The sequence below is a fragment of the Pelophylax lessonae genome, assembly GCF_965119305.1.
Source record: "Pelophylax lessonae genome assembly, chromosome: 2".
In the NCBI taxonomy this organism is placed as follows: Eukaryota; Metazoa; Chordata; class Amphibia; order Anura; family Ranidae; genus Pelophylax; species Pelophylax lessonae.
Genome location: NC_138769.1, coordinates 339,163,686 through 339,185,225, shown reverse-complemented (window position 1 = coordinate 339,185,225; position 21,540 = coordinate 339,163,686). Strand labels below are relative to the sequence as shown.

At 43.5% G+C, this 21,540-nt stretch overlaps 1 protein-coding gene across 11 annotated transcripts in view; it reads left to right on the top strand.

Annotated features, from left to right (window-relative positions):
* The window catches only part of EPB41 (erythrocyte membrane protein band 4.1), a 367,791-nt gene that overhangs the window by 334,358 nt on the left and 11,893 nt on the right, over nt 1–21,540 (top strand). For all 11 annotated transcript variants that reach the window (XM_082247681.1, XM_082247679.1, XM_082247680.1 and 8 more), the window contains 4 exons: nt 11,654–11,782; nt 14,720–14,821; nt 17,507–17,587; nt 17,701–17,808. In XM_082247681.1, the coding sequence (XP_082103807.1) occupies nt 11,654–11,782; nt 14,720–14,821; nt 17,507–17,587; nt 17,701–17,799 (411 nt within the window). In that variant the 3' untranslated portion in view covers nt 17,800–17,808. The remainder of the gene's footprint in view (nt 1–11,653; nt 11,783–14,719; nt 14,822–17,506; nt 17,588–17,700; nt 17,809–21,540) is intronic.

Below are 21,540 nucleotides of genomic sequence, written 5' to 3'. Positions count from 1 at the left end.
TGTTTTCTGGAACAGACAATTGCTGAGTCGTCAGGGGATACCTTTGTTGGTTGGTCTTTTGATCAAACCTCCACTGGATTTCATCTGGAAAGTTGCAAATTCTTCACCTCCATAAAGTTTTATAATTTCCCTCAGTTTGCATTACGATATATATCCTCATCCCTGCCTACCTTTTTTTACATAGGTTTTGTTGGTCACCACAAATTCTCCTTAAGAAGGATTTAGGGTTAGCAACCCTAAAATATTTTCCAGCTAAGGATTCTTTCCATCTGCATTTATGTTTAGGGCTGTCGCATCCATGGATATTTCCTTAAGATTAGTTGTCTGTCAGGTATCACCCTGGATCTCCCTCTACCTGAAGTCAAAGGTCTGGAGCATTAGACTTCAATTTTGACTGTTGACAGGATGATTTTTTTTCTGGACATGTTCTGGCTGTCCTAGCTTCCTTTCCCTGAAGTCATGGGTTATTTATGATAGGGTTTATCCTTGCCTGTAGTTGTCCAAATGATTTTTCTCTTTTGTTCCACGGACACAGCGCCCCATAAATCATAACTACAGGGTTATATTGCCTCCTCCAAGAGTAGGACTAGGCAGAACAAAAAACACTTGGCTACGCCCTTGGGCAGTCCTCAGCTTGGTATATAACCCCCCTCTCTGCTCTAGGTAATCAGTCTTCCTCAGTTTCCTCTTCCTGTGCCCAGGACATATGAACAGGGATGGCGTCCATGGTGATGCTGGGTCCAAATTCTCGGTGCTCCTCCAATCGGTATGGTGAGTCCTCTGGGGTCTCTGTTATCTCTCTCTCTCTGCTGATAGGTACCCTGAGCTTTGGGGTAAGATCCTTTAGTGGTGCCAAAAGATTGTTTGTGTACTGCAAAGCCTCAGGTTCACATCTCCCCCACTGGCCCCCTCGAGGAGGTGGCAGGTCCCTCGGAACCCCAGCTTCCCATGGTTGCACTGACAGTGATCCTGCGGTCCTTAGTGTCCCGGTGGAGGTGGCATGTGGGCAAAGGCCCAGGTGGAAGCGTCCCCTGCCTTTCCCTGCTCAGTCTGTCTCATGTGATTCTGAGCCTGATGCTTCCGTAGATTCGGCCTGTCCAGGGGGGCTTAATATCGCACCCCCAGATCCATCCGATTGTGAGGATGATTCCTCCTTGGTCACAGCAGTGAAATAAAAATCGCTGGTAGACGCACTTATCACTGCAGTGCATCAGACTTTAAAAAATGGGGGATGCGGCTGATGTAACCACGGACATTTCTGTGTCGCTTGGTACGCATAAGTCACTTTGCACTCCAAAGGTGTTTCATTATGTGCCTTATTTTGACAGGTTTTCCTTTAAAGAATGGGAACAACCAAAATTACTCTATGTGGTCCCAAAACGTTTTGCTGTATGTTACCCTTTTGAGGAGTCCCTTTTAAAAAAAAAAAAATGGACTAGTCCAAAAGTGGTGGACCCTTTTGTTTCCAGGCTGAACAAAGCTACTATAATCCCAGTAGAGGAATTCCTATCCTTTAAGGATCCGGCTGACAGGAAAGCGGAGGCTGTGGCATGCAGTATGTTTACTATGGCTGGTTTGACATTGCGGCCAGTCTTTGCCTCAGTCCTGGTGTCTCAGACCCTAACTGAATGGGCAAAGCTTTTGCGCCAGGGCCTAGGGGGTCAGCAGGTCCCAGGGCTTATGTGGATTTAGCGGACTGGTTGGTCCATGGGCTACAGTTTATTTGTGATGCAGTTTTGGATACAGCTCCTGTGCTGTCCGAATTTCTGTTTCAGCGGTGGTGATTAGGCGCGTGCTGTGGCTTAAGAATTGGTTCGCAAACCAAGCCTCTAAGAAAGCTCTCATTGATCTGACCTTTTAGGGAGATAGCCTGTTTAGGGCTACTCTAGCACATTACCTTTAAAACGATTTATTGTTTAAAAACGTATGTACATCATACTCACAAAAATGGATAAATAATAGGCACAAAGTACGATAGTAAGTCCACCGAAAAAGTCCACTGGGCGTAGTTCGCTAGTACAGACGTGATAAGATGTAGACCTCTAAATACAGCATACACATTTTGGGGGTGTCCCCCCCCCCCCTTCCTCAGAGCTAATTTGAGGTACAAATGGCATTGAAATGACGCGATGACCGGATTTATTAATCTTTGTGAGTATGATGTACATACGTTTTGAAACAATAAATAGTTTTAAAGGTAATCCGCTAGGCTGGTGCACCCTCTGCATTTTTTCTTTTCAGTTTCCTTTGAGGTTTCCCTGACCCTTTATGAGTGGCAGCACAGCAGGACGATGACAATACCAGCTAAGGTCAGTTTCCAGCTATCCAAGTCGCATAAATAACCCCTCAAGCGCAGGAGCATCTATTCTCTTTGTTATACTGATTCTAAAGCCCCGTACACACGCAGCGATTATCGGCCGACCGATCGTCCGACTTTTGTCCAGAGTGTTTTTTTTGTTGGTTGGAATGTGCCTAGACTGCACACGAATTTTCTCCCCCAACAAAAATCTACATCAGAAGTGATGTCATGTGTTGGTTTGCTTTCTTTGTGTGTTTTCTTCTCTGAGCATGCCCAGACTTGCTCATCAGATTTTTCCCTGTCGAAATCTGTACTGACTGCACGAAAATCGGCCGTGTTTTGACGGCCAACAAAAATTTTATAGTCTGCACACCAGATTTTTTTCGGCCGAAAAGTCGGATTCGGTTGTCGGAAGCATCATACTAACAAGCCGAAAATCGGCAGATCGGACGTTGGACGAAAATTCCCTGCCAATTTTCGATGCGTGTGTACGGGGCTTAAATCTGACCAGGGTGATCCTTCCTCTGGACAGACTTCAGGAACCACAGGCCGTGATTCACTGGCTGCTGTCACACAGATAGTTCTCTCTCCCATTTTGGATACATAGGTTCTGAGTCTGGTGGTATCCACCTTCAAGACAGTTCTGTTTGCACAGTCCTTCATGCAGCTACTTTAGCAGGTTCGGCTCCACAGAAGGATACCGAGCTTCATGGTGAGATCACAGGTTCCTCTGGCAGATGCCGCAGATGTCAAAGGGCCATGGTAAGGCCAGTATTATCCTCGGCTCAGGCTTCTTCTGCAATTCCTGCGAGGAATCAAGTGCAAGGATCTTCCGATCAGTCTGGTGGCCATAAACCTCCCTTGGGCTCAATAGCTGATCTACCAATTCTACTTTACAGTCGCTGGATTTAATGGCTTCGCATTTGAAAGCCAGGTACTGAGAGATAGAGGTCTGCCCTGGATCAGTGATCCCTACTATAGTGAAGGCGAGGAAGTCCTCTTCCAGCAAGATATACCATCGTACATGGAAAGCGTACATTTCTTGGTGTGAGTTGATTGGTGCTCATCCTCGACTCTTTTGTGTGGCTCGGATCTTAACCTTTCTTCAACAGGGCTCTGATCAGAAGTGTCTGCCCTGGCAAATCTTCTTTCAGCTACCTCTAGCCACTCACTCTTTAGTTCGTACCTTTATTCACAGGTGTTTGACATGTGGCTCCACCTGTACCGTCTCTTTTGCCGCCATGGGATTTAAATTTAGTACTTTCAGTTCTCCAGAAACCTCCATTTGAGAATATTCGGGAGATCCCCTTGCCTACCTTTCTGTCCCAGAAGGTGACATTCTTAGTGGCTATTACCTCCGCCCGTAGAGTATCGGAATCGGCAGCATTATCCTGTTGCAGTCCCTATTTAGTAATCTATAGGGATAAAATGGTTCTTCGTCCCTGTCCATCATTCCTGCCCAAAGTTGTCTCTGACTTCCATCTGAATGAGGACATTGTGTTGCCTTCTTTGTGTCCAGGGCCGGCTCATCCCAAGGAATTTGCTTTGCATACCTTGGATATAGTTCATGCGATTCGTGTGTATCTGGCAGCTACTGAGTCCTTTCGGAGGTCAAACTCACTTTTTGTGCTTATGGACGGACCAAGAAAAAGGCTGGCCGCTTTTTCGGCTACCGTCCCAAGATGGATCAAGCAGAGGGTGATTCAGGCTTATTCATTAAAGGTCAGGTTCCACCTTTCCCTGCCAGGGCGCATTCTACTCTGGTGCTGAGTACTTCTAGGGCCTTCTGTCATAAGGCACCAATATCGCAAGTTTGCAAGGCGGCAACTTGGTCGTCGGCGCATACCTTCGTAAAATTCTAAAAGGTAGATACTTTGGCATCTGCGGATGCTTCTTTTGGCCGCAAAGTTTTGCAGGCTGCTGTTTAAGAGGGTCTGCTCCCTCTTCAGGGGTGTTTTTCTTTAAAGAGGTTGTAAACCTGAAAAAAAATTCTCTTCTTTTTGCAACCTGTAAGAGAAACACATAATGAGCTAGTATGCATCGCATACTAGCTCATTATGAAATACTTACCTTAGAACGAGCCCCCGCCGTGCCATCCGCTTACCTCTGACGGGCGACATGTCCAGTCGCCCGTCTTCCGGGATCGCGGCATCCGGCCATCTGATTGGCCGGAGCCGCGGTGACGTCACTCCTGCGCGCGGGAGCCGATGGTCACGGCACGGGTCTCTGAAGGAACGGCACGAGCGGCCGTTCCTTCAAAGCGCATGCGCCAGTGACGTCACTGGCTGCATGTAAGGTAAATATCTCCTAAACGGTGCATGTTTAGGAGATATTTACAGTACCTATAGGTAAGCCTCATCATAGGCTTACCTATAGGGAAAGTGTCAGAGGAGGGTTTACTTTCTCTTTAAACTTTTATTTTTTAGATGGGGCTCCTGTGACCCGGTTAAGGCTCCTGTGTCCTGGTTAAGGTCTCTAATGTTTAGCCTTCGGTTGTTTTCCCCACCCCTCATTTTTCTTTTGGCACTGCTTTTGGACGTCCCAGTATTTATGATTTATGGAGCCCTGTGTCCATCGATTTACGAAAGAGAAAATGGGATTTTTGTACTTAACGTAAAATTCATTTCTCTGAGTTCATCGATTGATACAGCACCCACCCCTCTATGGAGTTCTGATGCATGTAATACTTCTAATACTGCTTGGTACTAAACTGATTACCTAGAGCAGAGAGGGGGGTTATATATCAGCTGAGGATGGCCCATGGGTATAGCCAGGGTTTTTTTGTTCTGCCTAGTCCTACTCCTGGAGGAGGCAATATAAACCAGTAGTTCTGATTTATGGAGCGCTGTGTCCGTCGATGAACTCAGAGAAATCTTTTTTACCGTAAGTACAAAAATCCTATTTTTTCTGCTATTGGACATGATTATTATTTCTTTTTTTTTTACTTTTGGTCTTGGTCCTGTAAACATTTATGATTCATTGTGCAGTTTTCTTCCACTTTTTAATTTTTGGTGCATGATTAGTCCTCCATTTGCTGATTGAGACCCATGGCCCTTTCCAGTAGTACTTTCTTCCCTTTAGTGGTGTTTTTCTGCCCTGGTCTTCAGCACCAGGTTGATCCTTGTTGTCTTTCCCTTGGCCAAGGCAATTTCCAAATTGGTAAGCCCTTTTTCATCTATCCTACCTTAGGTTTTGATTCCTTCAGATACTCTTGCAGTAGGATTTCCACATCCCCAACCCCCCCGGAACTGCTTTTGGACATCCTGACTGTTTAAGAATTTCCACAGTTTGATGGGCGATAAAGAAAATACCATATTTTTTTTTCTTATAAAAGCTTTTTATTTGGATTAAACAACTTGTGTGCTAGGTTCTTGGGCTCATTCTATTGGATTTTATCTTTATATATGTGTGTTTGTATAAACGCAGCTAACTGTACTACAGTTCTGCATTGCACTGCCTCTAATGTCTCATGCCTTTCCAAAGGCCAAGGAACTGATCAGGACCACTAACAATGGAATCTGTATTTGGACTCTTCAGCTTCTCTTTTCTTCCTTTTAGATGTCATCATTTATGTTTATACGTTTACTACTTTTGGACATCCATGTGGTGGCCTATACCCTTTCTATTATTGTAAATTACAGGCATAATGGAAACATGAACTCCTCAATGATGGACTGTTGCCGTGTCCTCAAAAGTCAGCAATTTTAGTATTAATGCTTTATATGATGATTACTGAAATAGAAACTGTATCTTAAGAAGATTCCTAGATTGTAGCAGGCTTCATACTTCCAGCACCACTTTGCTATTATGATGCTTTTGTATAAATAGTTTCTCGTAATTGATTCCTTGGTTCACTATGCTTTTGCAATGCATTCTTGTTTCTTCAGATGGTACACAAATCCATCCTAAGATTCACTTAAAACATGCATACAAAGTATGAAACCACAGATATGAATAGTTATCTAAGCTGCTGCTTATATATTTTTATGAAATGTAGATTTCAACGTGTCTGTTTTGGTGCTTTAGCCTTTTTCAAAGCATTAATAATGGAGCCCATGGGAATATCTTTAATTAAATAACTAGTGTTTTAAAACGTGTTTGACATATTATGTTCATAGTCACTTTGTAGGATATGTTTGTCTGATTTTCAGTGGAAGAGCACCTTGTATGAAAGCTTTCCTTCTGATATTAGCTTTACCATATGATAGGCTTCATGTATAGAAAATGGAAGGAATGCATATAAGAGGGAATTCTTGGAAACTAGTTGTATTTGGAATTTATAGGCCAACACATCTACTTTCTCTGTCTTTTACATAAATGTCTACTGTCCTGCCTCTAGAAAATATGCCCTGCTTCCCAAGAGGCACTTTAGTGCCTTAAATAAATTTGGTCATTTAGTGTAGTATTTGTCAATCTATGAGCGCCTTTATAAAGAAATGTTTATTATATTTCCTCTGGTGTGGTTTACTACACCTATATTACCGTTTGACGTTGGTTCCCCTTGTTTATATAGAAAAGGTTTTCCAAACAACCCCTTTACAATTTAAAAGTAACTTAAACACTGCCTCAAGTCAGTTTTATATATTATTTCAACATTTTCAGTCTCTATTCTGATGTTATGAATTTATTTTTACAGATGACTTCAGATTTCCCTATTTTTATAATTCATTTGCCAGCTCGGTAAATACTTTTAGAAGATTATATGAAGTATGTCCCCAGCAATTGTTTGTCATGTTCTGTGAATTGTTACCCAAGCTGCATATTTTGTTTTCCACCTTATGCATATCTTGTTGTCTTGAGCCCTTAGCCTTCAGAATACTTATATATAGCCTTATTAGGGCCTTGGCATTAAGATATTACTGATATAATATTTTACTTTTTTTTTCTTTTTTACTTGAGGATTTGTCCTCAGGTAAACCCTACTGGCTAAGCTGTAAAGCTTTCATGAGTGCTGCAAGTTGTTTATTAATAATACAGTCTGGTAAAAGTTCTACTAACAACATGATGTCATTTGAAGGAGACTGTAAGGATGGTATCTGCCCATTCTTAGTGTTACTAGAGTATGTATTCTGATTGATATTAGCTGTTCTGTGAACAAATAATATTTCTATTAATAATATAGTTTATTTTTTTCACCTGTTAAGCCTGATTTTATTTTGCCTTTATTGTAAAATGTGTATTTTAATATTCTTGCCCTAGTATATTACAGATTCACTGGTATGATTGTACTTTTGTTTTTTAAAAATACTTTATTCATTTTCTTTCCTTTGTTAATCTGTATTGTGTATAGTTTCTGATTCTGCTCAATGTTTTATCACCTATTCTAAGTATTTTGCTTATTACTATTACTACTAATAACTCTATTACTAGTGTTCTCCCGTGGACACTATTCTATAGGGCTTATGTCATTATCACTGTCTCTGTGAATGAAATAAACAAATTGCTGTTTCCTATTTTAGATTTACTTTGTTCCTTTTAGACAAAATTATATGTGGAATAGCAATGTAACGTCACTTTAGTGGTAGGACATATTCAGAAAAAGTCCTCATTTGAGTTTAGGATTTAAAAGGTTAATTCATTTTTAAAGTCGGGATTCTTTGTGAACTTCGCTGGGGTTGAAACATAAACCTTCTAACAGGTGAGTTCAGTGGAGGGAAAAGATTATACAGCAGCATAAAACACAAATTAGTGCGGTGATATTAGGGATGCACCTAAATGAAAATTCTGGGCCGAAAACCGAAAATGCAGGATGCCCTTGGCCGAAAACCGAAAATGACTTTTTTCCCCCAAATAATTTTAAAATAGATAGAACAGGGGCATACACCAAAAAAAGGCAGGCGTACACCTGTAGCTGCCACCCTGTCGCAGTATAGTGGTTAATTTAATTACCAATGGTATTTGTATTATGCAGCATGAGGGGGTTAATGTATTGTCACTGATGAATTAGTGACCGACCAGTGGCAGTTAATTAACCCCTTTGTGCTGCATTAGTGCAACCAGTGACACTGGTTGCACTGCTACTGGTTGCACTAATGCAGCACAAAGGGGTTAATTAACTGCCACTGGTCGGTCACAAATTCATCAGTGACCAGCAGTGGCAATATATTAACCCCCTCATGCTGCATAATACTAATACCATTGGTAAGCTTGCCTCAGCGCCTCCCCCCCGCATCAGCATCCCTCCCCCCCTGCCTCCGCATCCCTCCCCCCCTGCCTCAGTGTGCCTCCCCCCTGCCTCAGCGTCCCTCCCCCCCCGCCTCAGCATCCCTCCCCCCCCCTGCCTTAGCTTCCCTCACAATCCCAATGCAATCTCCTTACTCTCAGCTCCAGTCCTCCGGTGTCCTTCCTTTCAAAAGACCCGCCTCTCTGGCCGGCGGCCCACCTCACGGTGATGTCACTACTACTACGATCTGTGTATGAATGAACTAACACACCGGGCTGGCAAGCGGGCGGCCGCTAATAGCTATAATTATGTGAACGCTTCACTTCCCTGTCAACGGAGATACATGCGCCTGACAGGGAAGTGAAGCGCTCACATAGTTACAGCTATTATCGGCCGCTCGCCAGCCCGGTGTGTTCATTTATTCATGCACAGTTCGCAGTAGTAGTGACATCACCGGGAGGCGGGCCACTGGCTAGAGGCGGGTTTTTTTAAACCTGTGCTGCGCCAGCGGCGGCCATCTTTAGTTACGGCATATTTAACCCATTTTCGCCCGAAATTGAATAAGCCCATTTTTGGCCGAAAATTTCGGTGGCCGAAATTTCGGTGCATCGCTAGGTGATATATTTACTTAAAATGAAAATGCAAATTACTGTACTGTAATCTCGCTTTATATGATGATCTCAAAATTGTATGCACAGCAGGTATCAGTCCATGTAAGAGGGTATCTTCTGTGCCTTAGTAGGACTGTGTTGCATTCTAAAATGCCATCAGTCTTGCTTGTTTTCAGGTGAGAGAGGCATCTAGATATTTTATATGAGGTGGATAGAATAGTGAAAACCTCAGCATGTCATGATGTTTGTTCCTAGCCATTAGGTAGGCAGGTGACATAAGAAGCTGTAGTAGAGAAGATGTCAGCCTTTAGGCTATGCAAGGGAAGGTAAATCCCACAGAACACAATTGCAGATATATTTGGCAGTTTACAAAAAAACATTTAAAATGTATACTTAAAGGAGAAGTATAGGAAAGGCTTTTTTGGCCATACTTCTCATGTGAGTCACAGGAGTGCACTTATTTCTGCATTCTTGCAACCCAGATTCAGTTGACAGCTGGCTAAAGTCTGCTGTCAGCTGATGTCACAGAGCCGGTCTAGGCTCTGTAGGGTATCCCAACAATAATGTTGAAATCCCCCCCAGATGCCTGACCGGCAGCTGGCTTAGCCTCTCGGCATGCCGATGAAAGCCTGAGCCAGCCGTTCCTGCCCTGTCCACAGCTCAGCGCTGACAAAAGGTCCAGTCCAAATATGCAGCTGTGCTCAGGCTATAAGTCAAGACTGGCGATGGGAGATGGAAGCTGGATGCAGGGACAACTGTCAGTGTAGCTGGAACCTTTGGGGGTGTCAGCACAAATCACAGTCCACAATGCCCACTGTGCCTTATGATCAAGGGGTACATTCTCGGTGCACAAAATTCACAAAAAAAACTAGCTGACTTGAGTGCAGTGAAAGCTCTCCTAAGCAGGATTGGAGGCACTGGGAGAGGCTGGAGAGCACTCTCCCCACTTACCGCACCTCCAACCCTTCTTTGACAGCACTCCCTGCATCCAGTCTCTAAAGCACAGCCAGCAGAGATCCCCTGACTTCTTGTCATCCAATTCCTGGACCAGACCTTTGAGTCCTTGTAAACTGTTCACGCTATACAAAACCTGTATAATAATAATAATATCCAGGTACGAAGCCTGTGAACAGCTACTCGGCTTTCTCCTCTCCCAGTGCCTCCAGCCTGCTTGTGACTGCTTTCACTGTACTCAATTCGGCTAGTTGCTTCCTGCATCCAGACAGATCACAAGGCACAGTGGGCATTGTGGACTGTGATTTTGTGCTGACACCTCAAAGCTTCCAGCTACACTGACAGTTGTCCCTGCATCCATCTTCCTTCACCTGCAGCCAGTCTTAATTCATAGCCTGTGCACAGCTGCATATGTGGACCAGAACTTCTACCAGCCCTTCTGTGTAACTGATTTTTTTTTTTTTTTCTTAATTTTCTCATGAATGAGAATGCACAAGCATCCTCATTCATCAAAGAGCACTGAAAGGGGAATCTATGATTAGCTCCTCCCATCTTGTATATGCCCACTGCCTACAGAAGAGCAGGGTCACTTCTGAAAGTGATACTGCTAGTCCTCAGTAAACTTGGCCATTGGCTGTCGTTAGACTTGGAAAGGAAAGGGATTCCAGTCACATGACAGGCACTGAATACTGCAAAGTAAAGGTGTGTGTATATATATATATATATATATATATAGTGATTTTTGCATTTTGGGACATATTCTGATTTTGGCTTACATTAATGATTACGGGAGAGTATTTAAAGAAATACCTTTTTTAAAAATTAATATATATTAAACACATTATACTTACCAGCTCTGTGCAATGGTATTGCACACAGCAGTCCCAATCTCCTCTTTTGGTGTCTCCTCCAGTCTCCTCTTCTGGGGTTCCCTGCTGGTACTCTTGGTTCCTCCTCTCTTCTGAGTGCCCCCATAGCAAGCTGTGGGCTCTGGGGCCACTCATGCAGGCTTGCTCCCAAGCTGGGCTGTGTGCGTCAATACACGTACAGCATGGCTCGGCCCCGCTCCATCCTCCCAGAATATAATTGTCACATAATTGCCTCTATGTCTTGTGAATGCAGGGAGAGAGGAGAGCTAGGCTGCCGGTGGGGACAGCGCTGGATTGAAGGTGGTAACAGGTAAGTGTTTGTTTAGAGAGATGAGGAGAGGCACAGGCATTGTAAGGTTTTTTACTTTAGTGCAGAAAATGCATTGAGGTAAAAAAAAAAAATCCTTTTGCATTTTGAACCACTTTAAGTATAAGGCTTTTCTTTCACTTTAAGTAAGCCCATGTATTGTGAAAGACTCTTGAGTTGAGGTTTTAGAGAACACACTACACCACCACACACACACTACACACCACACACACACTACACCACACACACACACACTACACACCACACATTACACACCACACACATACACAATACACACCACACATACACTATACACACACACACACCACAAACCACACACACACCCTTCTATTACATAAGATACCTATGAAAAACATATGCAGAAATCCTTATCTAAATAAAGGGATGATGATCAGACTTTTTCTAATATCATTTTGCTTTTCTGTGCAGCCTCCCCTGGTGAAAACACAAACTGTGACCATCTCTAATGCTTCAGTAGCTGAGAAAGGGCAAATACCTACCAAGGAAGTTCCCTTGGTACACACAGAGACTAAAACAATCACATATGAGGCAGCAAAAGTAAGTATTGACCTAAAGCTATGTGGTTTTGGAAACCATGCCCAGAATTCTTTAAAACCATGCATAGAGTACAGTAACTCAGAACTCGGAATGTAAATATTTTAGAAACCAGTGCCCTTAAAATAATACTGGTACTTAACTTTTTAGCCTTAATGAACAACAGTGGTCAACCCAATGTTGTCTGCTGGTTTTTAAGATTCTATTGAATGCCCCTGAATCATGTTTTTTTTTCACTGCTGGCCATAAGAATCATCTTTCATTATTCTAACTAGTAGGTAAAATCTGGTTGCTATTGGTTACTGCAATTTGCAAATCACTATTGCCGCACTGTTTTAATGAAATGGCCTATACATTTAAAGCAAAATTAAAGGAATCCTTACTTAACTTTCCTCCAATCGTCCCTGTCCCTTGCCAGCATCTTCTACAGTGTGCCGGTCTTCCGGTCAACTCATTGGCCAGTGTGGGATGATGATACTCCTGCGAATGCGCAGGAGCCACTCATTCTGGCGCACAAGGATTGGCAAGGCGTATGCACAGCTCAGTTTACATGCAGGTAGGTATATATTATTGCAGAAGAGATATTGCATATCTCTTCTGCTATAATAGCCTGCTTGCTTGCAGTCTGTCAAAAACAAGACTTCACATCCACATTACATATTACCCAATACAGAGCTTGATACACACTTATGATGTGGTTTCATAACTAGAATTTTTTTCAGCTCTAGATTATGAAATTGTTTTGCTTTAAGCTAGCAATACAGATCCTGTATTTGTTATCCATGGTCCTTAAAAAAGGTAACAAAAGAAAAACTGCAAATCATGTTGCTTGAACTGAGCCTCAGGTAGTCAGATGAAGTTGCTTCATCTAACATAGCAATAAGACACATGTAAATATCCTGACATGAAAATGTAAGAAACATTAAAAGACAATGTGAGTTATGTGACCAACTTTGCAATATGCTTAGGTCTAATTTAAGTAAAACTGCAACTAAACTTAGGCAAAGTACTGATTTTATTTTACTTTGTAAAGATGTAACATTTGCTTACCCAACACTTGCTCCCACGGTGCTACAATCTCACTCCCAGATTCCTGACATTCCTGTGTACATTTTAGGTCAGGTCTTACATAGGGACTGTGGTGTATACATTCCCACTCAGCACTGTGGCATTGCCACATCACAGCACTCGGGCCTGGTGATTGGCTGCGCAGGCACAGAGGTGCTGCTGTGTGAAGAGGCAGGAGGAGTGTCACACTCCTCAATACCTAAAATCAATAGGTATTTCTTGAGTTACCTGGCCAGTGGTAGATGAAAGCATCAGGAAAGTGAATGAAAACTATTTGCTGTGTATGCTCTAAAGCCCAATGTGAACCTGTAAGGGCAAAGCACAGGTTCCCTCTACTCATTTCCAGCTAGTCTAATGACTGTTTTATACTTCCTCATGAAACTGTTATGAATACTTTATGCAGAGTAGGTGCGCTAAACTTATGAGTGTCAACCAATCAGGTTGAAGTGAACAACTGCAATAAGGTGCAACAATTAGGTAAACTAATAACTAATACATATGGTGAATAAACTGATGAGTACTCTGATATGTCACAAAGAACAAAATAAGTGAGTCAATCAACAGTGTAAAAGTCCAAATGCCACTGCAATAAAGGTGAAACAAACATAAATCAATTAGGGTGCATAAAGTCCAAAACAAAGTCTGTAACAGATATAAAGATATCCAGGTGAAATTCCACAGCAACTTCAAGTTCAGGTGATCCCACCACCAGGTTAAGGACTGGCCCCTTACCAGAAAGTAGAAATTATAAGAAAAATCCAGATGAGGGAAGGCGCTTAGATGTGGAAGAAAGCTAGAGAGCACGAGAGGATGAGCCTCTTACCGGATCGGGGATGGTATAGGGCTAATCATAAGCTCTCCTGGATGGTCAGCATCTTCTATCCTGGGCAACCTCAATCTGGATAATTCCCCGCTGGAGTCAGTCAATCTGTCCCCACGGTATCTCGTAGAAATAGAGACCAGACAATATTGCAGTACCTTCTTGCTATTTATTAAAAAATTACAGGGCGCACTTACATGAGTTGTATAAAATCAAGCCTCGGGACTGTACCGAAGAGAGGGTAACCGCGGCCGCCTGCAGTGCGGTCCGCGGCGATGGGTGATGACGATGCGGCGCTCCTCTCTGACGCGTTTCCTCCTAAAGTGGACGTCAACGGAGACGTTCTTTTTTTCGTTCGGATTTTTCTTATACGTCCTTAATTTCTACTTTCTGGTAAGGGGCCAGTTCTTAACCTGGTGGTGGGATCACCTGCACTTGAAGTTGCTGTGGAATTTTACCTGGATATCTTTACATCTGTTACAGACTTTGTTTTGGACTTTATGCACCCTAATTCATTTATGTTTGTTTCACCTTTATTGCAGTGGCATTTGGACTTTTACACTGTTGATTGACTCACTTATTTTGTTCTTTGTGACATATCAGAGTACTCATCAATTTATTCACCATATGTATTAGTTATTAGTTTACCTAATTGTTGCACCTTATTGCAGTTGTTCACTTCAACCTGATTGGTTGACACTCATAAGTTTAGCGCACCTGCTTTTTTTATATCCTATCACATTCCCCGATTGGTTCTAAGGTTGCAGCTTTACTTTATTTTTATTCAGCGCACTTTTTCTATATAAACACTTTATGCAGAGGCCTAAACATGTGGGCTTACCTTAAATCTAATTTGATGTAGATATATTCCATTTTTCATTCAGATTGGAATCTTTTTGTTGATCAGTAATATTATTAATATGCAACATTTAATATGCAAACATTTAATCTGCCAACTTTCTGCTTGTTACTTTACATGTAATATGAAAGAATGTAGCAGATTAGATTAAAGGTATATTGCCATAGACTTACATTTTTGCTTCTTTTAACAGAGTGATGATGTTAACAGTGACGGAGAACCTGGCATTCTGCTTACTGCCCACACAGTTACCTCTGAAACAACCAGTAGTACCACCACAACTCAGATTACCAAGGTAAAGTGATCTAGCTGATGTCACATTATTAACCACTTTAATACAGGGCACTTTTACACCCTTCCTGCCCAGGCCAATTTTCATCTTTCAGCGCTGTCGCACTTTGAATGACAATTTCGGGGTCATGCAACACTGTACACAAATGAAAACGTTATCAATTTATTTTAACACAAATAAAGCTCTTTTTCGGTGGTATTTAATCATCACTGGGTTTTTATTTTTTGCTAAATAAACAAAAAAACACAGAAGTTTGAAAAAAAAAAAACTTTTTTTATAATTTCGGTTATAAAATGTAGCAAATAAATAATCTTTCTTCATAAATTTAGGCCAAAATGTATTCTGCTACATTTTATATTGGTGACAACAACTCAATTGTAAAAAGTAAGAGGCACGGCTACTTTTTTGAAGTTGTAAGTTTTTTGTCACAATTTTTGGGAAAATTAAGAAATTTAAAAAAAAAGTCCCCGCAGGCACCTACAATTGATCTCTGGAAGCGCTTAGTTAATGCAGCAATCCCATTATATAAGTTTACTTCTGAAGCAAGGGGTTGCCCCAAAAAATTCTCGAAGGTCTGGGATATTTGGATAGCCTCCACTGACACGGTTGCATCTAATGATACACCGGATTAATTCAGGGCGGCTGTTATTTTACTGTTGGAAGTATTATAATTTCATTTATGACATTTTCCCTTTTTTAGTTTCCATTTTTAAAAATTGCGCTGCATGTCAGACGGTACTGGTTGCCTTGTATTAGGTTATTCTTGTATGTTCTTCTTTTATGTTACCTAAGCCTGGGTAAGCCCAATAAGCTTTATTTTGTGTTATACACTTTAAATGTTTAATAAAGAGAATTTACAAAAAAAAGTTAAAAACAATAAAGTAAAAATCCCAATTCCCACCAGTTCAGTACAGTGCCATCATGTATCTGGTGTGGCAGTGATCTGGAACACTTACTGGATACGGTATATATATAATTTTGTTTTTCTTTTTCCCGATTTTTCTTTTTACATACTGTGATCAGAGCAATACAGTGTTAGCATTGTAGCACTGTACTAATCTGGAGAAGTGATCAGGATACAATTTTTTTTACACCAGTAAATTTCATTGGTATAAGCAACCCTTTTTTACTGATTCATTGTTGTGATTATCTGTGATTGGCCACATCTAATCACATGGTACAGATGGGCTATGTGATCACTGTGATGTGATCACCAATCACAGCTAGCAACATAATTGTACACAATGGATGGCATGATGGGAAACCATCCGTTGTTTACAGTTGTCATGTGATTTACTGTGATTGGTCACAGCAATCACATGGTGCCAGCAGCGAGTCAGTACACTGATCAGTCATCAGCTGTGTCCGATGGACACAGCCGGCAACCGATCGCGCCACAGAGCGGCTCGTTCTGGGAAGACATCATATGATGTCCACTCGGAATGACGCATCTGCTGTCCAGCCGTCGATTGGCAATAAGCTGGGTGGGAAGTGGTTAAAAGGCGACCTAAATTCAACATATGTGCATTGCTGTATATATTTAGGGAGCATGATAGGAGTGGTCGAATGTATAAAAATGTCTGTGGCTCTCCACTTTTAGGTATGTGACCTAAATTTAGGACAGTAACCGCAGATAGCTGGGTCATGTGACCCCATGCTGAATCATGTGACCCCATGCTGAATCATGTGACCCAATGCAGGGTCAAGGTCTTGTGACTTGAAACTAAGTACAGATGAGTTTCAAGTGAAGATATGCCTTGCCAATTAAGAGAAAGCAAAGCTTTACTCATTTTTTGACTGTTGTTTACATGTTACAATAAAACAATGTTTTAGCTGACTTCCATGGCACAAGTCTTTCTCTTTTTTTTCATGGATTACATGGAGGTTTAGAAACTTTACAGGCTGAGTGCTGTGTTCTTGAGGGTCACCAGGCATTGCACAGGAGGTAGTAGCTCCGATTCACCTGTTCTCAAGGTTTTATTTTACCTTCCCTAGCAACATACAGTCACCTTTTTTTTGCTTTCTTATTGCCATGTTCAGCTGTTGGGCAGGAGACACTGAACTATGTAAGCTATGAGTCACTCAAGTGCTATCTTAAACAGGGCTGTGGATTCTCCTCATGTGACAGCGCTGGTGCTAGGTGATTTGGCCCAGCCATATCACATGCTCCTGTATACTTGTTTTCGCTTCTATGGCAGCTGAATTAAGCAACGGGGAGTATAGGAAAGGTGAATGTGTTCTGCTGATGAGAGGTAGCTAAAGCAAACCATTGCCCATAAAAACCAAAGCAATTCACATTCTAAAACCCCCTGACTTCATGCCCGCCACCTTTTGGACTGCCTAAAGCAATTTAAAGGTTTGATTCCACTTTTAACAAAAAGATCAGACCCTTGGACGCTGACCTTCACTATTTGGTGCACGTTGAACGTTATCCTCCTTACTGCCTAGGAGGCAATAATGAGGACTCCCAGGTTCTATGTATTAATCTCTCCATCATTAACTGTAGTTAATAAAATACTAGAAGAAATGTTCCAATACACCCTTGCTAGGTTTGACATGTGCTTGCATTTGCTCTTCGTTAAGGGTTTGCAAGTGCTGTGAAAAAACACATTTTTGTCAGCATTGCTCTGAAATATATTGCACCCTTGTGTCATGTTTTTATAAAACAATTCCTCTTGTTTTCTCTAGACTGTGAAAGGTGGTATCTCTGAGACTCGAATAGAGAAGAGAATAGTCATCACTGGTGATGGAGACCTGGATCATGACCAGGTAACTATGTGGCAAATTGGTGACATTTTGCATTAACTATGTGTTTACTAAATAGACATTAGCAGAAAACAAGAAAGTACCTTCCAGACTAATAAAGTATCACATCTCCTCAGGTTTTGGTTCAAGCAATCAAAGAAGCAAAAGAGCAGCATCCTGACATGTCAGTAACCAAAGTGGTGGTTCACCAAGAAACTGAAATAGCAGAGGAATAATCAGTACAGGTACAATTCCCACACAAACTCTCTGAAACATTCTTTCTGGTTATATTTCCCACACACTCTCTTTAAAGTGGACCTCCATCCAAAAGGGGAAGTTCTGCTTTAAGCACCCCTTCTCCCCTCCTCTGCCACTTATGGCATGTCCTTTTTCTCTTATGTCCTCTGACAGTCGCCGCCCACTCATACAGTCTTCACCAATGGGTATTGACCTCTTATCCACAGGAGAAAGCTAGGCATAAGACTTGTTAACCACTTAAGCCCCGGAAGATTTTACCCCCCTCCTGACCAGGGGGTATTTTGCGATTCGGCACACTGCGTGACTTTAACGGACAATTGCGCGGTCGTGCGACGCTGTACCAAAACGAATTTGACGTCCTTTTTTTCCCACAAACAGAGCTTTCTTTTGGTGGTATTTGATCACCTGTGCGATTTTTTGATCACGCGCTATAAACAAAAAAAGAGCGTCAATTTTGCAAAAATAACAATATTTTTCACATTTTTTTATATGAAATTCCGCTACATATATTTGGTAAAAAAAACGCAAAAAGCGTATTTTGATTGGTTTGCGCAAAAGTTATCGCGTTTACTAACAAAGGGAAAGATTTTTATAATTTTTGTTGTTTTTTTCTGCGATTTTTTTTTAGCGGTACTGCGACATTGCGGCGGACAGATCGGACCCTTGACTGATATTTTTGACACTTTTGGGGTTACCAGTGACATTTCTACAGTAATCAGTGCTATATATATGCACTGTTACTGTAAAAATACACTGGCAGTGAAGGGGTTAACTTTATTTGAGAGGGAGGGGCTGTGTGTGTCCCTAGGGGCGTGATTCTAACTGTGATTGGCTGTGGCTTGAGGTGTAGTTACACTGATCAACGGTTCTACATAGTAGATCCGTATGATCAGTGTCTCTACACAGGGAGAACTGACAGGCAGCTTGTTTACACAAGCTGCCTGCCTTTCTCCCTCTCCCCCGACGATCGCAGAGTGACCGGCGGACATCGGGTCCGCTGGTCACACGCGCGGGGGGTGCGTGACCATGCGGGAGCGCGCCGCAGGCGGCGCGCGCTCGCTCCCCAGACCCTCCCAGGCTAGTGACGTACCGATACATCACTCTGCCTGTGAGGGGCTGACCGCCGCCGTATATAGTCGTGCGGCGGTCGGCAAGTGGTTGAAAACAAAGTAATTTACATAGACACACCTGTAGGGGGCTGTCCCACTGGTCCAATACCCCCCTGCTATCATCATTCCCAACTCAGTTTGTCTTCTGCCTAGTTAAGGAGTAAGATAGGCTATCCCTGTGCTGGGGCTACGGTCTCAGCCTTTCTTCTTTTTTATTACTTTTATTTGCTGCAATGTGTTCTTCTTTACACTACTAGCTTTTTATTTGTTATGCGCTTAGTTAGTCGGTTCTCCGGAAGACTACAGCATTTGCGGAGCTGGGAATCAAACTGGTCGTCCTGACATTTCAGGACAGAGGATCTTAGGGAATCCCAGCCCGCCATCGAGCGTTTAGCAGGCTATGTGTGCTCCCTGGCCTTGCAAACGACCTGCCCCTGTCCTCAGGGGCACAAGCCTGCGAGGTGGCTACCTCGCTGGGATGCCTCAACATGCGGTTCTGACGGTGAGACGCGTCCTCTTCTTCGCTGCCGACCGATCCCCCCCCCGCCATCTGGGGTGGGGGGTTCCCGCGTTCTGGAGGCTTCCACGCCCTGTGAAGCGGTAAGTATTACTCTATGTGTGGGGCCTCTGTATGGGGATTACATTCTGTGTGTCTGTCTCCCCTCATGTCTGTGCCCGGGGCTCGCGTCCCTCCCGGTCCCTGCGGGGGCTTCTGCGCATGTTATGCTGTGTGGGGGTCCCTAACCCTGTCCGCACTGTTAAGTGTATTTGGGGGTACAGTCATGGTGCGGCGGACCGCTGCGGTGTAAAAACCGCGAAACTGCCATTTTAGGTGTGGGCAGCTGCTTTGGCCTCACTGTGGGCGCTTCTGCAGCTCCTTTCTGTAGTGTTTTTTGGCGCCTTCGGGCGCCATCTTGTGTGTGGCAAGGTGCTTCCTTTTACACATGTTCGGCGTCATTTTCCCAGAGCCTTGCATTCTTCTGGATTGGCAACCATTTTTCCTTAGGCCAAATCTTGTTAGTCCTCTAGCGGTGTGACATCACTTCCTTTTCTACATGAAATGAGGGGGTCTTTTTTGCTGTTTTTCGGGAAATTCCTCTGCTTTTGGTGTCTTTCCTCTCTCAGTGGGATACTTTAACTTGCAGTAGATTGCGGTGGGCGCCGTGATCGCTTCTTAAAGGGCCAGCGTCCTTGTACTGTCATGGAGTCCCAGGACAGCAAATTTCCCCTAGCCTTGGTTAATGAATCAGGTACTCCTGATTCTTCTCCTTCTCTAGCTGCTGCACTGGTTACTTTAGCGTCCAAGATTGACTTGTTGATGTCAGAAGGGGCTTCTAGAAATCACATTAGGCCTTCGCCTTCCTCTGATTCTGAATCTGATATGGTTGCCTTGGATAGTGCCCCCCTGAGGGGTCTCAGTCCTTTCCTTCTGATGGGAAGGTGGAAGAGGATGATGGGGATGATTTTTCCCCTGAAACGGCCAAAGAATGCGCTGCTGTGACTGCGCTTATTGCTTCTATTACGGATACACTACATTTAGATGAGCCCAACCAGCCGGGAAAGCAGTCTTCCTTTGGGACTCGCAGAACCCAGAAGGCGGCACATGTTTTTCCCTGTCCCGCTGAGTTTCACGACACAGTGAACGAACAATGGCATTATTTAAAACGCCCTTTTGTGGTACCAAAACGGTTTCGGTTCTGTTACCCTTTCGCGTCTCCTAAGGATTTGCGCTGGACGGTGTCCCCTAAAGTGGATCATACTGTGTCCAGGTTGAACAAGGCCACTTTTATGCCCTCTGAGGATTCTCCGGTGTTTAGGAACCCTACAGATAGGCGGGTGGAATCTCTGGCTCGCCACGCTTATACGGTGGCGGGTTCTTTGCTGAAGCCCGTCTTCGCATCTGTTATGGTTTCTCAGGCTGTGGCTGATTGGGCCCGGGTGCTCAAACGCACTCTAGAGGCGGATTCCGCCCCTCCGACTACTGTGGAGATGTTTGATCAGATGCGTCAGCCGGTTCTGTACCTGTGTGACGCGGCCTTGGATGAGGCTCCTCTAGTAGCACGACTATCTTGTTTCGCGGTGCTGACCCGTCGTCTGGTATGGCTGAAGGGCTGGTCGGCTGACCAGTCCTCCAGGAAGACGGTGTCTAACATTCCTTATGCGGGGAATCGTCTCTTTGGAGAATCCCTGGACGAATTGGTTAAAGGAGTCACTGGGGGCAAGAGCACTCTGCTGCCCCAGAACCCCAAGGGAAAAGTTTTCAGCGGTAAGCGGGGCCCTTCCTTTAAACCAAATCAGGGGTCCTTTCGTGCCTTCAAGGCGCAGGACAAGGGTAGACCCTTTAAGGGCCACGGTGGTCAGAAAAAGCCCTGGGCGGGCAAGCCAAAACCAAGCCACGCTGGCTCGGCGGGTCCCACCGCCTCGACCTGAAGGGACGCCCTCACCTGTTCCTGTTCCAGGGGTGGGGAGAATGTCTGCGTGGTTTTCTAGAACCATGGCTGTTCCGGATTCCGGATAGGTGGGTTCAGGAAATCATTCGATCGGGATACAAGATCGAATTTCTTTCGTGACCAGCAGACAGATTCTTTCCCTCAAATCTTCATTTGACCC